General features: G+C 44.3%; 1 protein-coding gene across 1 annotated transcript in view; it reads right to left on the bottom strand.

Annotated features, from left to right (window-relative positions):
* The window catches only part of RIGI (RNA sensor RIG-I), a 37,834-nt gene that overhangs the window by 5,232 nt on the left and 18,344 nt on the right, over positions 1-14,258 (bottom strand). Inside the window, exons 8-16 of the mRNA XM_006123090.5 lie at positions 13,509-13,767; positions 12,607-12,769; positions 9,448-9,549; positions 6,576-6,733; positions 5,797-5,932; positions 4,034-4,182; positions 3,518-3,608; positions 2,623-2,793; positions 403-554 (exon numbers count right to left, since the gene is read on the bottom strand). Coding sequence (XP_006123152.3) covers positions 403-554; positions 2,623-2,793; positions 3,518-3,608; positions 4,034-4,182; positions 5,797-5,932; positions 6,576-6,733; positions 9,448-9,549; positions 12,607-12,769; positions 13,509-13,767 — 1,381 coding nt within the window. The remainder of the gene's footprint in view (positions 1-402; positions 555-2,622; positions 2,794-3,517; positions 3,609-4,033; positions 4,183-5,796; positions 5,933-6,575; positions 6,734-9,447; positions 9,550-12,606; positions 12,770-13,508; positions 13,768-14,258) is intronic.

The following is a 14,258-nucleotide window of genomic DNA, read 5'->3' as shown; positions in this document are numbered from 1 at the left end:
GTGCTATTAAGCCCACTCACAGCTCCAAGAAGAAATGATCATTTACCATATTGAACACCTGCCACATAAGTGTCCAATTGTGCACTAATGCAATAGTCCATAAAAGTGCAAATAGATGGCTCTAATACCCACTTTGATCTGGTGATCTGCAGCTACCATTGGGGTGAAACAGCACCCAGAAATACTACACAATGGATTAGCACATACTGGGGGTATTTATCCCTTCCTGGTGCACTGGTTGAGCACAAGGCCTTACCTGGCACACAGACCTTGTGCTCTGTTCATAGGGAGAATTTTATCCCGAGTGAATCCTCGGTGCAGCTGAGATAGCCCTGTGACACGGCCCAGGTTAGGGTCTGTCTCGCATGTGACAGAATCAATACAGAATGCGAGTGGACCTACCTTCCTTGCAAACCGATCCTCATCCCACTCCTGCAACTGCTCAATGGCTTGGTTCATCATCTCCTCCCGATAAATATTGTTTCTCTCATTCTCAACCACTTCGCTTTTGCTGGTCACAAGGATGCATTTGCTGTCTTTTGCCCTTCCACGGCCTGCGGGTGACAATTAGCCCTTTTAGAACCATCTACAGAGAACAGAGCAAAACAGCAGACAGGCTGTGTCACAGAGCAGGTGTCTCAGTGGGCATGGTGACACTGGGAGCGTTACACTTCTGCAGGGCTCTTCTTGTGTCCCTTACCTATCCCCACATTGAAGCATGCTCAGAAAAGGCTCCCAGTTCAAGTTCATTAAGCCAGGCCCTCTGTCTAAACTAGCATCTTCAACACAACAACACTTACTCCATGAAATTTTGAAGTTACAAAGATCACACCTTATTTTGTGCGTGTTCTCTCTTCAGTGTTACACACTGATGCACGAAACCTTTAAGGGTGATTCAGTCATACGTTATAGCCAGCAACCTGGGCCTTTTGTCTCACTGGTTTCTTTTAGAAAAATCTGTAAGGCTAAGTGAGGAATGTTCATCTGTCCTATTGTTGGGTTACCACCAAAACCAATACAAATTTAGCAACTGAAAACTGATTGTGACAAGAGGAAATACCATTAGAGGAAGGTTTATCTCTTCACTGTGTATTTTCTCAATACCCAGCATAATGAAGCCCTGATCTCAACTGGTCTGTAGCTCTATGATGATACAGACTATTACTACTATATAGGATTTGCCATGTTATCCTATAATTTTACAGAGGGGCTTTGTTAGAACCAGCTATTTCCCACATTCAGCTCAAGTTCCAAAACTAATTTTAAGTGGAGCTAATATACCCAACTTCTTTTGCAGGTATTTACAACAGCACTAGCAGCAAGTGAAATCTTTTTCCTTTAACACTTTAAACCTCTAATTTTGAAGTAATTATTTAATACAAAAATAAATACTAAAACCAGGACCCTCAGTGTACGTCTATACAACCGTGTTATTTCGGAATAATTGGTATTATTCCTAAATAATATAGCCTGCATCTACACTACAAGCAGTTATTTCGACATTGGATGGCTTCTTACTCCAACTCCTTAACCCTGAGGAGTAAGGGAAGTCGGAGGAAGAGTGTTCCACCTTGGAGCTCCTGTTGTGTGGACAGTTCCAAAAGCTGAAATAAGCAATTTCGACTTCAGCTACGTTAATTGCGTAGCCTAAGTTGCATAGCTTATTTCAGCTTTGGCCCTGCTGTGTAGACATGCCCTGAGTGTCTGATACAAATGCCACATGCCAGGAGCTCACTCAATGAAAGATCAATTAAAATTAATAGAATAACCATTTCACAGCAGTATTGAATTTCATAGCTCTGGTGACAAAATTAAATACTGCAGAGGATTGTTAAAGAAAGGTGGGTAATTTAGCACCATTTTCCCCTTTTGTAGCTGAAAGTGTAACCCACATTTAGAGGCTAGCTCATCTGATGAAGTGGGTTTTACCCACAAAAGCTCATGATTTATTTGTTAGTCTCTAAGGTGCCACAGGACTGCTGCTTGTTTCCACAGTTAGAGTATGGTCCTCTAGCCCCCTTTAGAGGTTGACTGACTCATTTTATGAGCACTACATTCTTTTAGCTCAGGCAGTTGACACTCATTTTTTAAGTCCATGAGTCCCAGATTCAAGCCATGCTTCCAACAATACACCTGATGGCACTCTGTTATATACAAGTTTAAGGACAGATTGTGCCTCTGCACAGCACTGAGTACAAGGGCCAAATAACTATGCAAGCAGAATGGAATTTCTTCTGATTTCTCTATGGGGGCATATTTTGCAACACCTCGAATTGCATGTGGGGTTATATTATTATTCTGTGCATATCTGCATGCACAAATGCGTGCTTAAGTGATGTTCCTTGAAAGCGGAGCACTATCATATGAGGCGTGCATTACGTGATGTGTATAATTTACTTACACATACACACCACTTTATAAATGACGACTCTATCCTATGACAAACTTACATCAAGACTTGTCTTGAACCTTCGTTCATCTAGAAACACAAAGTAATATTGAGAAATAAGAGTAAGATAAATACACTAAGTAAAGATGACTGCCAACCAGAGGGGCTGACTGGGGTATTTTCTAAACCTATACCATGTTTACAGAATAGTTTTAAGTTCCAGTGTCTCATACCTCGGACTTGGATCATTTTGGTGACATTGCCAGAGTATTCATAAAGGAGGACCAGGTTGCACTGAGCAATATCAATCCCTTCATCGGCAACCGCTGTAGCTATTAGTATCTTACTGTCTCCGTTGGATCTGAATGAGTCCAGTACACCCTTTTGATTGGAGAGTGTCATGCCTACAATGCAAAGTTAGAATACAATGCACTGAGAGATACTGAAATCAAATAATATCTACATTACCCTTGCAGTCAGTAGCAAAAGTCAGTCTGTCTGCTATGAAGACTCTGGAGAAAAACCACCACCAATCAAGATATAAAGCTTACTCCTAAATGACTCGAAAGCCGTGCCATACCATATCTAACGTGGGGAGATTCTTGTGAAAGCGTCACACTGAATTGCTTGAGCAAGCAACGTTCTTTTACACTTCCACAAGTATTTGAAGCTGTCCTTAACAGATTTGTTTTAATGAGATCCTTGTTCCCTGGATCAGGGGAAGCACTCAGAGGTTGGCAAACTGTCAGATTTATTCTGTTTGGTACAGTCACATTTTTAAATGTTTGTTTACCTCTGAACAGAGAACACCCATTGCATTGCTAGAATTAAGAGAGAGGATGAAGGATTTTTATTTTTTTTATCTAGCAGAATTGCAGAGCAAAATATTGTTGCTAATGCACTTAGCACTTTAACCACAGATTCTGGCAGGAAAAGCAGGAGTCCATCTGGGTGTTAAAGTCTCCTATACATTTTAGATCCCTCCCTAGTATTGATGCAGGAATTGTAGTATTAGCTTGGGGAGTTACTCGTTGACTTGTCCTGGAATATAGAAAGTGAATACCAAGATGATGCAATAATGTGATTTGGGAACATACAATTCCCTTCCCTCAGTGCAAACTCCCATACCTGTCTGCTCATTTCGTTTGCTACGCCCCGTTAATGTATCTGGTTTCAGGTAGCTGAGGGCAGGATTTTCATCAATCCATTTCTTCAAAGCCTGGAATGAAAGACACCTGTTAGTAACACTCTCCAAGCTCTTGGCCACAGAAAGGGATACAAAGAGCCCCTGGCATGTGCAATCAATGTGTATCATGTGTATCAATATGGTTTCCCTGTAGCCATACTGGTAGGCCTAAACTAAAGCCTTCCTCTGCAGCCAGTCTGAAGAGCAGCAGCCATTAGCTGTAACGCCTGGCGTCACATACTCACGTTCCATCTAAATTACATTAAAATAGTGTCACATTAGGCTGTGACAAGGGGATCCTCTCCTAATGGCCCCCACCAGTTAAACAGATCTCAAGATGGGTAAAGAAAACTTAATTAACAGCATTTTGTCTGGCAAGAAAAACAGGCTAAGCATGCTCCCCCTGGATTTATTTTCTAGCTGCCTCTTTTTGTAGTGTTGAGGAGAGAAGGCCTTACAGCCACTAGAGCTCTGGTTTTAACAAAGAGAATCGTTCGGGTCTCTGGATTTAGGCGATATTCTTCATCCAGGATGAAGGTGAGCTCCTCCAGTTTGGGATTCTCACTCAGCTCGTCTTCTGAGGCTGCTTTCAGTTCCTGTTGTTTAGCTGGAAGAAAACACGGATCTCCTCAGATCACAGCGAGCATCCTCTGTTCCAGCGAATGGCATTCAGACCCACATCTAGCTGCCGAGTGTCAAGGGACTGTCCCTTGCACTGAACTTCTTCAAAGATTCTCGACTGCCTTCATAAAAAAACCACCCAAAAAGTGTACGCATTTAAGCGAGTCCCTATCGAGCCTTTTCTGAATCATTTGCATTCTGAATCTGAAATCATAGCAGCATACCCTCTGAATCAAAAACTGCTTTTAAAAATTGGCTCTTTTAAAGACTAATATTGGTTCTGCTGGCTCTACCAGGCTGTGAATGTCAAGTACCCTGGTTTGCCATGTAGACATGCTCCAAGGCAGGGATGTAAAATTCTGTTTAACCAGAATGACTGTGTCTAGACTGCATCCCTTTTCCGTAAAAGGGATGCAAATTAGACACATCGCAATTGCAAATGAAGCGGGGATTTAAATCCCCCCTGCTTCATTTGCATAAACATGGCTGCTGCTTTTTTCCATCTTGGAGCTTTGCCGGAAAAAAGCGCCAGTCTAGACGTGGATCTTTCGGAAAATAAAGCCTTTTCCGAAAGATCCCGTATTCCTCTTAAAATAAGGAATAAGGGATCTTTCAGAAAAGGCTTTATTTTCCACAAGATCCCCGTCTAGACTGGCGCTTTTTTCCGGCAAAGCTCCGAGACGGAAAAAAGCAGCAGCCATGTTTATGCAAATGAAGCGGGGGGATTTACGGAAAAGGGATGCAGTCTAGACACAGCCAATATGTTTAACCAGACCATTGCGGGCAGAAGGCTGCTCCAACCTCACCAAGCCCTGGCTAACCAGCTACCAGTAAGCATCAATCTACAACCTTGGAGCGGGGCTATCCTCCTATTGTCTCTGTGCAGACAGATCCCGCATCTGACACACAGATCTCAACAGGAATTAGTCTGCAGAGCTGCAGGATCAGAGCCGGATTCTGTACGCTTCATTTCTTACTCAGCTGTTCTCCAAATTCAATGCACAGGCTACCCTGTGGCATTAAACCGCAGCTCAAGAAGGGGGTGAGCATCCCAGCTCCTGGAGGCATTGCTGTAATATTGCCAGGAGAGCTGGGGAAGTACAAGCCCAACTAGCATGGAGTGCAGCACATGTCCCATCCCTACTCCTCCCTCCTTTGCTAGCACTGGAGATTGCTCCCTCCCCCGCAGCTCTCACATAACACAGCAAGAAAGTGAGAGTGACGGGCCCACATAGGAGACAGACTCTGCAATAGCTGACAGCAAGTTTATTTCTTCTTTTAGCTTAAGGGATAGACGTTCCTGGTCTTAGCACAGAAGGTCCCAAGTTCAGTCCCCACTGATAAGCCAGGCCATTTGTCCACCAGGTGCACAGGGAATCTCAGACTTTCCATTAACTTTAAAAAGTCTTTTCCTGCACTGGACAAGAGAGGGAAGGCAAAGCTGGTTTCAAGCCAACAACTGGCTTGAGAGTCTAGACCCCAACAGTCAGAACCTCTAAGCAGGGACACCCCGCAGGAGGGGAAGCAAGTTGGACCATCATAAACAACCTCCCAACCCCCTCCTGGTACTTGCACTTCTCAGAGGGGCTGCATGAAGTACCTTCAAAGTTCGCTGTTAACTGTTGATCTGTCTCATCAAACCCTCCACTTCTGATGTCATTGAAAAATTCAGTCAAGTACACCAGTGCATCACAAGTCCTTGCATCTTCATTGATGATGAGAGTATCATTGTATTTCTGTTTAGAGAGAGGCATGCAATATTTTTAAATCAGTAGAGAGGAAGAAAGTGAAATGCTTGTTATTTCTACAGTAGCACAGGAAAACAGTGGTTACAAGTAGTGATTCCTGACCAGTATGGCTTTAAGTAAATATCCAAGACACTGCTCTACATCTGAGTGCTGATATAGCTACAAATATTGGTCCTGATCCTACAAGATTTACATGTGTTTCAATGCGGTTACTGAGGTGCTAGAAGTCCAGCATTGACATAAGCCTTTGCAGGACTGATGCTACTGTTAGTAATTGCTCTGTAATTTATATTCCTATGCCTTAAGGAAGGCTTATCTGCAAAACATTTCAAGTTCTATCACCAATGTTTAATTTCTGCGTATTATGAAGCCCTTAAGAAAACAAAGTACTATTTGATCATTCCACATTACATTTATTAGAATGCATTCCGGCCATTTGACCCACAGATCCTAACTTTGCAAAATGTTTTGTATGAAAGAATGCGCAAATTAAGTCTGGCCCATTGTATCATCCCACCTACAAAGAGAGCACCCAGAAATCTGGGCAACAGGTAGAGTCCTAGTCTACTTTAGTTGGAGACATCCGCAATGCTGTGAACACGACATGCAAAAGGGAAAGGCATTCACTCACCCGTAAGTGTTCAGTGTAAATAAAAAGAGCTCTACAAATCCTGCTCTCTTCCTCCTTATCTGGCAGTTGCAACATTCTGCACTTCTTCTGAGTGTCAACAATCCACTGTTCATAGCACTGCGTTCCAAAACTTTTAGTTTTAATGTGCGACAAAGCATCTGGAGCAGAAACAACATCAATGCATCTTATTCAGTCATCAACTACAACAGCCAGAACAGGATCCAGGACACTGAACGTATGTATTAAAAGAACATAAAAAGTTTCCAAATCAAGCACTCAAAAGTTAGGAAATGCCAGAATTAAACCTTAGCAACATTAATTCAGTTCCTTCGTGTGTACGCCCTATGGCAGAGACTTTAATTACATCTCACTCCCTATTTTCTCCACAGGACCCTTCCCTCACTTGGTGAACACTATCTATCCTGTGCATTGAAGGAACAGTCTATATTGCATTTTATCCCCATTGTTCAGTGTGTGGCCTGTGTCATAATGTGGACTTTCCCAATCCCTGAGCGATGTGGTTATACAAGTTAAACCTCATTAATCCAGCACCCTTGGGACCTGACTGGTACTGGACCAGAGAATTTTCTGGACCACAGGAGGTCAATAGTGACTTTTCCACTGCTTACTGGGCTCTTAGAAGGCATTTAGGGGTAAATTGGAGCTAAGTAACAGCACAGAACAGTGAGAGCCAGGACTGGCGGCTGAGCGTAAACAAACTCGGAACCCAGAGAAACTTGACCACACCCATGATAAGTGGGCATACGAATCATACCAGATCATAGATGTTGCTGTACCAGAGAGCACCAAACTAGAGAGGTTCAATCTGTACCAACATAAGCTGCTAGTATAGACCAAGCCTCAATTTCCTTTTGGATTTTTTTCTATTGAGTTATCACTGTAGTATCCCATTGCTTCACAGTTTAACTTTGCAACTCTCCTGTGAGGAATAGGGACTGTGTTCTCCCAATTTTACACATGGGGAACCGAGTCAGAGAGAGATTAAGGTCACAAACAGCCACTTATTTTGGTTTCCTAATTGAAGGCTGTGTACACACTGGCACTTTTGCTGGTAAAACTTGTGTCATTCAAGGCTGTGAAAAAACAACCATACTCCAAACAGAAGTTTAGCAACAAGAAGCACCATTGGAAGTAGTTTATTTTGTCCCTGGGAGAGTACAGCTGCACTTAAGCATAGATGTTGCCTAAGACTCCTATCATCTCGTTTTTCAGAATGCTTAGCATTTTGTGGAATTTTATGTTCAGAACAGAACTCTCCTCAACTTCATTTGCTGTTGTGAGCATTCAGCACTTCTGTAAATCATACCCAGATGACTCCAGCTGGGCACCCACCAGACAAGGAGGAGAACACAATTCAAAAACGTGGGAAAAGTATAAGCATACAACAGGAACTCTGGCAGAGGCAGGCGTAGAATCCAGTTCTCTAGGGTGGCATTCAACTGCCTTAGCCATGAATTCACCCTCTACCCCTGCAACCCCCTGCCTTATTCATCTCACACCTTCCAAATTCTGCAAAAATTGGGCTGGGCTTCTGTGATGTAGTGGGGATTGTGTTCAGTATGGTTTTGCATTCACTGTTTACTTTGTTATGGGGTGTGTGAGTGTGAGAGCGAGAGCGAGAGCTAGCTTTCGGTGAGGACTCCTGAGGGAAGGCACGTAGGGAACGGCCTAGGCCATCCTGACACCTGAGCTAGGTAGAGGATTCAGTTATGTGACACTTTGTCCGGAAAGCAGAACAAAGCAAGCAGTGGGGGCTGCCTAGAGAGCTGGGTGATGAGCTACTGGGTGTATGAATTGGTTTTTCGGCTGGCTTAGGGAGATGGGAGCTTAACTGGCTTGGGGGGGCAGTGGCCCAGAGCCCTGGCTTTGGGCCCCCCCATCCTCAAGATGGATTGTACGGAATGCTCCTGTTTCCAATAACAAGTCTGTGCTGTGCCACTGCAAACAAATAAACCTGCCGTTCTATTTGCTGGCTCAGAGTCACATCTGGCTGCAGATGGGGGTGCAGAGCCCGGTGACTCCCCCACACTCTGTGACAGTTCCACAGACAACCTTCTTTGCTACACAACCCTGTCTTATTCCCTGACAGTGCCTCTGTGCCACAACTCCCCATCTGTAAAATGTATCTTCACATGGGGCGTCACGGGATTCAATACACTATATGAGCTCCTGTCTCCAAACCCCTTACATGAGTGACTGGGAAGAGGAGTCCAAGGGAACAGTAAGGACAAACAACCCATGAAGCAAAATGTAGGCAGGATAGTGCCACAGAGAATCTCAAAGGACAAAGAGGCCAAGCTAGTGACCCAACTCAAGGATTGTAAGAGAGGAAGATAAATTTCTGTTGCAGTTTTAGATAGACTAGGAAGGAGAGAAGTGCAGAGACAGGAAAGGAAGATGCTGCAACAATCAAGATAAGCTATGCCCAAGGCCTCATGTGATTCTTTAGCATAGACTTGCTATATAGGAAATATCTGGAGAAATATCACACAACAGAACCGTCTTTGTAGGAACAACAACACACACACCACACTTGAAAGAAAGCTCTGGTATTTTTACTCAACATTATTTGACAGTTTCATGTGCTATTCCACACACGAGGCTTTCATAGCTTGTCAAATGACGGTGACATTACAAATTAAAACAGCTTGAATGACAAGCTCCCTTTCCACGTAAGACCTATTTCATCTAAGAGATATTATTAAAGAAAATGGCAGGAAAAGGTAGGATAAAAAGGTGAAAGGAAACTGAAGGAATGAATATTGATGCAGTGAGAGGAGCCTATTATGGATATAGTCAAAGAATGAATCCCCAGTTCTCCCCCCCTCCTGGACATTCTGCGTAATCTTACCTATCGGGTAAACCTTTCTTGCCAGGGCCTCGGTCTCAGACATCAGGACTGAGATAATGTCCATAAAGCGGTTTTTGGGACGGTTCCCAACATGTCTGATAGCTAGAGTAGAGGGAAAGAACCACAAAGCGATCAGCAACAGATCACAACCTAAAGCTGATTAACTAAAACATTTCTAGGCCCTCTATCAAACAAGACAAATGGTTATGTGGACCCTAGATGGAAGACTAGTGGGCATGGCTGTTCTTTGCTAACATACTTTGTAGTTGTGTCTTTGATCTTTGGAAGGGTCGAGTCTAACCTAGATATGCAACTACAAATGCCTTTATCATCAGAGTTATACAGTAAAACCTGTGTTAACCAACACGCTCGGGGATTAAGGCATTCCAATTATCTGAGGATCCTATCAACCTAGGAAAAACCAATGGACAATAATAGTAAAACTCAAGTTTTTAATATTGGTATTTTTGCAGTGTGAGGCAGTTGATCTCACATTTCTATTTTGATAAAGATGATTAGTACTTCTTAAATAAAAAATTGTTAAGCCAATCATGGTAAACCAAGTCAGGCCTGTGCGCCTGAAGATGTGACAGTATTGTGGCTGGGGGCAATGCCGGTTAACAAAGTGTTCTGGTTAATAGAGTGCCGGATAACAAAGATTTGTTTTACTGTACATGCAGGAAAAAAAAAAGATCCCTAGAGCTATACAGGGAAAGTCCTACTGGCAAAAATCAGCAGAGAAAGCTGATTTTGGTCATCACACATTTAATGTTCATACTATTCTGTTATCCCTGAACAGAAGAATAGTAGATTGCAAATGCACCTGCAAAAAGCAAAGCTAGGAAATGATAGGGAAAACAGAGCTCTAGGAAGTTCCTATCTAACCAACAGTTTGTGTGTTTCGGTCTATTCGTCTTCCTTTATTTCATTTCATGCAACTCTCAGGAAAGGCTCGGTTACAAGACACACAGCAGTGTTTCCTAGCAGCTCGACTGTGTGCATGTTGGGAGCACAGTGGAGTCAAACAGCCTTTTAGTGAGCTTTGGGAGACAGTCTCTCAGAAAAGCACACTTCCTAAAAGGGCTTCAGAAAGCAGAGCAGCAGCCAGCCAGATCCATGGGTCAAGTCTGTGGGATCCATGGATCCACAGTGCAGCCTTCTTTGAAATGCCCTCAGGGCTCCCGCACTCAGAGAAGCTCCCAGACTGCCATTTTGTCTAGCCCTTACTTAGCCCATGTTCACTGGGGAAGGCTCCTTGTATGCTCTCCTTTGCCTGCTCTTAGCAATCACCTAGGAAGGTTTTACCTTGGAATTTAACAGTCATGCTTTTGTACAAACGAGCCGTCCCACACAATACAGGCAATCCCCGGGTTACGTACAAGATAGGGACTGTAGGTTTGTTCTTAAGTTGAATTTGTATGTAAGTTGGAACTGGCGTCCAGATTCAGCCGCTGCTGAAACTGACCAGCGGCTGACTACAGGAAGCCCGAGGCAGAGTTGCTCTGCCCTGGGCTTCCTGAAATCAGCTGCTGATCAGTTTCAACAGCGGCTGAATCTGGAGGCCTGGGACAGAGCAGTTGGGGCACTGCCGGGTAGGTCCCTGCAGCGCCACACCTCGGCGCTGCGGGGACCAACCCGGCAGCACCCCAGCTGCTCTACCCCAGGTGTCCCCAAGTCAGCTGCTGCTGAAACTGATCAGCGGCTGATTCCAAGGAGCCCGGGGCAGAGCAACTCTGCCTCGGGCTTCCTATACTCAGCCGCTCGTCAGTTTCAGCAGCTGCTGACTTGGGGATGCCTGGGGCAGAGCAGCTGGGGTGCTGCCGGGTTGGTCCAGTAGCGCCAAGGAGTGGCGCTGCGGGACCAACCCGGCAGTGCCCCAGCTGCTCTACACCCCAGGCGTCGGCGAGAAAAGCCTGGTCTGCTGGGGGGGGGGGGGAGGCACGCACTAGCTGCGCCCCCCCCCCCCCCAGCAGACCAGGAAGACGCAGAGCAGCTTTTCTCGCCGCGGAGGACGCGGGCGGTGGGACCACGGCGCGTCTGGGCGGTCCCGCCGCCCGTGTCCTCCGCGGCGAGAAAAGCCCCGTTCGTATGTAGGGATCCGACATAAGTCGGATCCATGTAACTCGGGGACTGCCTGTACTGGCTAACACAATTAATTTACAAACAATACCTATACTGAACTGGTTTCATAGTTAAAAGTCTCTATTTTCAAATTTCATAACTGACTCAATTCTTCATGAATGTCAAAGAAATCCATTCCATTTATAAAAAAATTCCAGACCAACACTGTATACATTCCTTTCCCACACACCTTACAGGCAAACAAATTAAATAGGATGTAGAATTACTCCAACACGGTCATATGCTCCAAGCTTTAAATCTTTTACATATCACAGTCATGTTTAATAGAAACAGCCCCAAACCAAAACCTGCTTCCAAACAGGAGGGCTCAAGATTTGGATCTAAATTCTGCAGCTAGAGGTTCTCTCTAAGAAATTCTGAGACACACTAGAATTCCTGACAGGTTAATAGTTGTTTCCCCTCCCTTCAGATATCAAATATACCAACACACCAACATTTACCTTTACAAAGTTACATGAAAGTGGATTTCTGACTGAAAAATTTCTCAAGAACACAGGACACAGCAAAGGGGATTTCAAATGACATTCAATGTTTCAGCACTATGCTTTCCAACTTGAAAGACTCGCAAGAAACACAAGACTGGCAGATCAAGTTTAGTTCTCTCTTACTTCAGGCCTGATTCAGCAAAGCACAAGCATGTGAGCAGTCCTTGGGACTACTTGTGCTTAAAATTAAACCTGGGGGGCAAATGCTTTGCTGGATTTTGGACTTGTGTAACTCCCCTGATCTAAACGAAGATACTTTCAATTTACAGCAATTTAAGAGAGACACCAGCAGGCCCACCAGAACTTTTGTTCCAATTCAGGAAAACATCCCTATTTCCGGACAGCTCTTCAGAACATCCATTATTTTAAGCATGGGGGTAAGTCACATTGTAGTTAACAGGACTCATGCATGTGCAGCTGAATTCTGAGTTTGACTTAAGTGCTGTACCAAATGGGGATGCAGCACCCCCATTTTTAGACACGGTATCGACCCAGGACCTTAGCAATCATGTATTCATATTGAAACAGTTACATTTTTTGGGCTTGTATACAATCTTCTCCAGTTCATCAGTGTTCTCTCTGACAGTAGATATGACTTGTATGTCGAGGCAGGCACACAGCGTACAGATGTATTCTATCGTCTCCTCGGTCGTCTTGGCACTGCCCACTCCGACAGAGGCGGTTAAGCCAACAATCTGAGCACATATTCACATACAAAATAGTCACTTTCATGTCATTAGAAAGCAGCAGCCAGTAACATGACAGTCCCCTGACTGATCTTCCTCTTTGTAAAGAGGAGGGCAAAACAGGAGAAATCAAGAGCCCAGGCATTGATATTATGAAAAAAAAAGGCACCAAGACCCACTATGTTATATTCTCCCCCATTCCCAACATCCTTCTCAAGATCCAGAGGTTCTTGCTGCTCCTGCATCAGTGCTCGGAGAAACTTTGATTCTGGCTCATCTGTAGTTGATTTTGCTTAAAGACAACACTGAGCCTAATAATATTTTATAGCTCCTAAAAATACAAGTGACAACTGAATCATTGTGACCCAAATTCTGTGCTGCCTTCCTGGAAGGTTATATTATTATAACAAATAATTATATTATTATTACGAATAATTATTACAGTGTTACAAAGATTATATTTTGTAACACAGGTTTTCCTCCTTCCCTTCCTAACACTCCAGTCTGTGGTTAAAAGGATTAGGTCACATCTTGCTGACTAAAAGGAGACAGCTGTTTGGAAAGTGGTCTAGCCAGGAGCCTCAAAAGGAAACAATGTCAATATGTGAAGTCTCAGGATCAGCAAGATGGGGTTTGTAGGAAAACTGGAAAAAGATGAAAGGCATAGAGTTAACAAAACCTGAAGCAGCTCTGGTTAAACTGGAGCATTTTCTTTTCCAAACAATCCCACCAATGGGTTGTTCCTTACCTGAGGCAGCTGTTTTGCAGCTGAATCATATTTAAGGTTCAAGTAGCTGGTCATTAGCACATTATAGGGGTGATTGCCAGTGGTGTTGTGGCATTCATCAAATATAATCAATGTGAAAATGGCAAGGGAGGGAATGGTCCCATCTTTGAGACTATTCACAAGGATCTGAGGCGTCAAGACAATGATATCATTCCCTTCAATAACCCTTGCTGAAGAGACATCCCCAGCCGTTTCCCCAGAAATCCCTGCAACTTTGTACCTGGAAAAGAAAAAGACACGTGTCATGACATTAATATGAGTTACATTAGTGTAACTGTACAGCAGGAAAAGCAAAGAAGATGGGGCAAGTTTTCATAGGGTATCAAGTAAGGTTCAGGTTGGACCTCCCTGGTCCAGCATCCTTGGGATCTGACCAGTCCCGGATAAGGGATTTTTTTTAAGACCAGGGGAGGCAATTTCTGCTTTCCCTCTCTCCGCCTTCACCCTCACCCTTTGGCCCAGCCCACTGGCCTCCTGGCTGGTTCCCCACCTGCTGCAGGCTCCACTGCTCTGCCAACCACACCAGGCAGCCACACACCAGGGCTCCTGGCCCCACTGGGCAACCCCACCAATAACTAGCTATGAGTAGCTTGCTGCCCTGCTGGCTCCACAGAGTTCCCTGCTGCTGGCCTTCCACCGGGACTCTGATCCTGCAACACCTGTGCTGGACCAATGGATGATGTTGGACCAGAGAGTCCCTGTTTAGAGAAT

This window comes from Pelodiscus sinensis, chromosome 6 (assembly GCF_052426305.1).
Source record: "Pelodiscus sinensis isolate ZL-2025 chromosome 6, ASM5242630v1, whole genome shotgun sequence".
NCBI lineage: Eukaryota > Metazoa > Chordata > Testudines > Trionychidae > Pelodiscus > Pelodiscus sinensis.
This window is presented reverse-complemented; position numbering and strand designations above follow the sequence as displayed.